This window comes from Arachis duranensis, chromosome 4 (genome assembly GCF_000817695.3).
Source record: "Arachis duranensis cultivar V14167 chromosome 4, aradu.V14167.gnm2.J7QH, whole genome shotgun sequence".
Lineage (NCBI taxonomy): Eukaryota > Viridiplantae > Streptophyta > Magnoliopsida > Fabales > Fabaceae > Arachis > Arachis duranensis.
Window position 1 is genome coordinate 24,317,759 of NC_029775.3, and position 5,762 is coordinate 24,323,520.

Below are 5,762 nucleotides of genomic sequence, written 5' to 3' on the forward strand. Positions count from 1 at the left end.
CCCCGAATCCAATATGCGTCGGGTAAAGCAATGACGCGGAGGATCGCGCTCCAATCGAATGCACGGTCATCGCATGTAGCCAAGACTTCTTCGTAGGCGTCATATGCATCCGTTGATGGTTCAATCCCAAGGACTTCTCGGATGGTTTCCACTGTGACCGACACTTGCTTTCGGCGTACAAATATTGATGTGAGAAGGGGTGAGTGGTAGTTGGAGTAGAATTCCACTACCCATGAGAGATTGGCCTCCTTTGGTTTCCTCAAGAGGAACCTCCATTGCCTCCGGTCAATGTGTGGCATCACCATCGGACTGAGGTGAGCCAGTAGGACTAGGAGGGGTTCCGGATGATAATTCCTTTCGATCATTCTTGAGTAAACAAGTTCGCAGTAACGGTTGGAAAACTTGTTCGAATCCTTAGGAGGGTTGTCCTTCTCTAGAACATCAACGGGGCCCTTAGTCTTCTTTAAGAGTGGCTTAGCCGTTAGGTCGTGGTGCGCTTTATTGGAAGTTGGCTTCTTGGGGGCTTTCCCTTTGTCCTTTTTGATGACCATCCTATGAGAACAAAGAAAGGGAAAACATCAAACCCAAATAAGTGGAAGTAAATGCGATTATGCAATGAAAAGTTATGCCTTAGAATATGGGTATCATTGTCACATGACAGCTGCAACATGTAACTAAGATAACATGAGAAAAGCAAGGCAAATCATTTTGATATGGTGTAAGGGTAATTTAAGCACGCAAGTAGGAAGCATGAGAAGCATATACCCTTAAGGACCACAAATGGAAAGCAAGTTAAGAAAATGTGAGTGGATGGATTGGAGAAAATGGGGATGCGCCTAAAAGTGATAAGTTGAGAGGCAATTTAGTCAAAGTGAGCTCAAACTCAAGTATGCCTTTTGTCGAACATTTGGCGTGCATCCTTTTGTAGTGTGTGATTAGAAGATGGTGAAAGCAATGTAATAATTCACAATCCAATATTAATGATTACAGTGCACAGTGATTGTAAGAAGAGCAAGCAACACAACTCATCTACTAATGCAAGTGAAGTTGAGACCCAAATGCCCATGAAGGGTTAAAATAAAAAACATCCTAAAGAAGCAACTAAAATAAAAGAAGAAAGAGGAAGGAAGCTAACTAAAAGAAGGTGAAACTAAATGAATAAGAATCAAAAGAGATGGTTGGAGTGAGAGGGTAGCTTAGTATAGTACCTTGTGAGATGAGGAAGAATATGGGAGAGGAGGTTGTGGAGTGGGTTGATGGGGAGTGGAGAGTTAATATGGGGCCATTGGTGGTAAGTGGTAGAAGGTAGTGGAGAAGAGGGAATGGAGGAATGAGGGTGAAGGGGTAAGTGTGCCCCTTTTCCAAGTTGGATGTGTAGTAGAAGGTATGAGAAGAGGAAGGAAATGTGAAATGAGAGTGAAGGGGTGAGTGTGCCCCTTCTTACATTGGCGCCGATCATCCGCGCGTGCGCGCACAGTGCGCGCTCGCGCAGGGAGGCGAGGTGGAATGGGGCGCGCGCGCACACGCGCATGCGGCAGAGGTTTTGGGCTGGTGGCTTAGTATAGGCCTGAGAGTGGCTTAACTCTCTGGAATATGTACCAGGAGTGCAACAGGGTGATCGGCGCGGACGCGCACAGTACGCTTGCGCGTCGATTGGCAGATTTCGCCCCAAGTGCGCGGACGCGCCATGTGCGCGTGCGCGCGATATTCATGTGCCTCAGGCATGGTTTTGGCATGGTGTGGGCGCAACTCTCGGGTAAATGTATGGAGGGCTGTTATTTGCAATCCACGCGTCCGCGCACGGTGCGCGTCCGCGTAGATGACCGTTGAGTGCTTTAAGGGCGCGTACGCGCCAGGCGCGCGCACGCGCAGAGGGGGGTGCTTTTCCTAGATTTGTATGTGTTTACATCACTTTTGACATTTCAACTCCCCCCTCCACACAGCTGCTTAAGCACTATAGCAGGGCATTTTACTTGGTAAACCATCAATGAATTCAACAAATGACGGGGAATTGACATTAAAATCTATCTAACAAACATGAAGTCAAGTGTCTATGTACAAAGCTCAACGGAAGATCTTACCATGGTGGGGTGTCTCCTACCTAGCACTTTTGTTTAACGTCCTTAAGTTGGACTTTCAGTAGCTCATAGTGCCTGTTCAAGAGTTGCATCCCTCAAGAGGAACACTTCAAATTCCTTAGAGTTCTTCCTTTGCTCACCATGATACAATTTGAGACGGTGCCCGTTTACCTTGAAGATGTCCGGGCTTGTTGGGTGGCGCAAGTGGTAGACCCCATAAGGTTCTACTTTCTCCACTTGGTAGGGTCCATCCCACCTTGATCTAAGCTTTCCGGGTAGTAATCTCAACCTTGAATTGTAGAGAAGGACTAGGTCACCGGGTCGGAACTCTCTTCTCCTAATGTTCTTGTCATGGATGGCTTTCAACTTTTCCTTATAAAGCCTAGCGTTGTCGTAAGCTTCTAATCTCAAACATTCCAATTCCACCAATTGAAGCTTTCTCTCTACTCTGGCCCCACCCAAGCTCATATTACACTCCTTTACGGCCCAATAGGCTTTGTGTTCAATCTCCACCGGTAAGTGACATGCTTTACCATATACAAGCCGGAAGGGGCTCATGCCGATCGGTGTCTTGTAAGCCGTTCGATAGGCCCACAGTGCGGGTGGTAGGACGTGGCGACTTTGTGTATGATGCCATATCTTCTCATGAGGCCTTCCATTTTTTGTTGCAAAAGTGGGATCCTTGGTCACTTATGATTGCTCTTGGGGCGCCAAAGCGGCAAATGATATTATTCCTCACAAAAGAATACACCACATTAGCGTCATCCGTTCGGGTGGGGATTGCCTCCACCCATTTTGACACATAATCGACGGCTAACAAGATGTAGAGAAAGCCATTGGAATTTGGGAATGGTCCCATGAAGTCGATTCCCCATACGTCAAAGATTTCACAAAAAAGCATATTTTGTTGGGGAATTTCGTCCTTCTTGGAAATATCTCCAAACCTAATACATTGGGGGCAAGATTTGCAATAGAGAGAAGCATCTTTGAGAAGAGTTGGCCACCAAAATCTGCAATCAAGGACCTTTCTTGCCGTTCTTTGGGGGCCATAGTGGCCACCTCCTTCGGAAGCATGGCAAGCGTCCAAGATTGCTTGGAATTCGGTTTGAGGTATGCACCGTCGCACTATTTGGTCCGCTCCACACCTCCACAAATAGGGATCATCCCAAATATAGTAGTTGGATTCGCTTTTCAGCTTATCCTTTTTGTTTTTGTCGAGATTAGGAGGGAAAGTGCGTGAAACCAAATAGTTATTGGGGCATACCAAGGAACCACTTCCGAGATTGCGTGCAAAGCATCTAAAGGAAAGGAGTCATTGATAGGAGTGGTGTCGCCTTTTGTGTGTTCGAGGCGACTTAAATGGTCCGCCACTAGGTTTTGGGAACCGCTCCTATCTTTGATCTCCAAGTCAAATTCTTGTAACAAAAGCACCCAACGAATTAATCTTGGTTTTGATTCCTTTTTGGCCAACAAGTACTTTAGTGCCGCGTGATCCGAGTACACTACAACCTTGGAACCAAGAAGATAGGCTCGGAACTTGTCCAAAGCAAAAACAATAGCTAGGAGTTCCTTTTCGGTAGTAATGTAGTTGGATTGGGCTCCGTCTAATGTTTTGGAAGCATAAGCTATGACATAGGGAATCTTACCCTTGCGTTGTGCTAACGCGGCTCCTATCGCATAATTCGAAGCATCACACATGATTTCAAAAGGTTGAGTCCAATTGGGGCCTCGCACTATAGGAGCTTGTGTCAATGCTACTTTGAGTTTGTCATATGCTTCCATACATTCCTTGCTCAGCTCAAATTCGGTGTCTTTTTGTAGTAATCGAGAAAGAGGTAAGGCCACCTTGCTAAAGTCTTTGATGAATCTCCGGTAAAATCCTGCATGTCCAAGAAAAGAACGGACTTCCCTCTCGGAGGAGGGGTAAGGTAAACTGGATATGACATTTATCTTTGCCGGATCGACGGAGATGCCTTCCTTTGATACTATGTGTCCCAAAACAATACCTTGTTTAACCATGAAATGACATTTTTCAAAATCTAAAACAAGTTTTGTAACCATCAAGAAAGCAATAATATGATTTACCGGCTAGTCGATCAAGCATTTGATCAATAAATGGTAGTGGGAAGTGATCTTTTCTTGTGGCCGCATTCAATCTTCGGTAGTCTATGCATACTCTCCAAGAATTTTGCACTCTTGTTGCTATGAGTTCACCACTTTCGTTTTTGATTGTTGTCACTCCAGACTTTTTTGGCACTACTTGGACCGGGCTTACCCATTCGCTATCCGAGATAGGATAGATGATGTTCACTTCAAGTAGCTTAGTGACTTCTTTCTTTACTACCTCAAGAATGGTTGGATTAAGTCTCCTTTGAGGTTGTCGGACCGGTCTTGCTCCTTCTTCAAGGAATATGCGGTGCTCGCATACTTGGGGGCTTATTCCCACTAGATCCGCCAAACTCCACCCGATTGCCCTTTTGTTTTTTCTCAATACTTTTAGCAATTTTTCTTCTTGTTGAGGGGTTAGCTCTTGTGCAATTATCACGGGTAGCTCTTGGGCTTCATCAAGGTATGAATACCTTAAGTGAGGTGGTAGTGGCTTCAATTCCATCTTTTTGTCATTCTTTGAAGTTTGAGTTTCCGGATGGTTTGTATGATGTGTGGTATTTAGTTCGCTTGACTTTTCATTTGCTTCTTCAACCATATTTGGTTCGCTTGACTTTTCATTTTCTTTTTCAACCATCTACTTCTCATCTAACCTTGCAAGATGCACTTCGGCCACTATATTATCGATTGGGTCACACTGAAATAAAGAGTGGTTCTCCGGTGGATGCTTCATTGCTTCCTCTAGGCTAAAGCTTACAATTCTTCCATCTATTTCAAATGAGTAGTTCCCCGAGTAAGCATCAAGTTTAAATCTAGAAGTTCTCAAGAATGGCCTTCCAAGTAGGATAGACGATGCTCTCTCGGTTTCGCTTGATGGCATTTCAAGGACATAGAAGTCAATCGGAAACACCAACCCTTTTATATTCACCAATACATCTTCCGCAACACCCGCTACGGTTATTATGCTTTTATCCGCTAGGACAAATCTTGCCGTCGACCTTTTTAGTGGTGGCAACTTCAATACCCGGTAGACGGAGAGCGGCATGATGCTAACACATGCTCTGAGGTCACACATACAATCTCTAAATTGAACTCCATTGACTGTGCAAGTGACCATACAAGGGCCCGGATCATCACACTTCTCGGGCAATGTTCCCATTAAAGCAGAAATAGAGCTCCCCAATGGGATGGTTTCCAGTTCAAGAATTCTATCCTTATTTATGCATAAGTCTTTGAGGAATTTGGCATATCTAGGAACTTGATGGATGGCATCAAAGAGGGGGATGGTTACCTCAACTTTCTTGAACATTTCTACCATTTTGGGGTCGAGTTCTATGCGCTTTTTAGCTTTCTTCGCAAGTGTTGGAAATGGAAGTGGTTGAGCAACTTCTTCTTCCAAGGTTCTTTTGGCCTTGGTCTCCCTTGTTGGTTGGGCTTCATCCTCAACTATGGCTTGTGGTGTCTCCTCTTCCACTACCTCTTCTATATCTATTCTCTCCTCTTCTTGGGCGGTTGTGATAGGACTTGAGTCCTTTGCTTCCTTCTCTTTTAGTTGCGTACCGGATCTAAGGGTGATGG

At 45.0% G+C, this 5,762-nt stretch overlaps 1 protein-coding gene across 1 annotated transcript; it reads right to left on the bottom strand.

Annotated features, from left to right (window-relative positions):
* Positions 1–2,144: 2,144 nt before the first annotated feature.
* Positions 2,145–2,636, bottom strand: LOC107483781 (uncharacterized). The gene has a single exon (XM_016104401.1). It carries the CDS (start codon positions 2,634–2,636, stop codon positions 2,145–2,147), a length of 492 nt encoding a protein of 163 aa, XP_015959887.1.
* Positions 2,637–5,762: the final 3,126 nt, after the last annotated feature.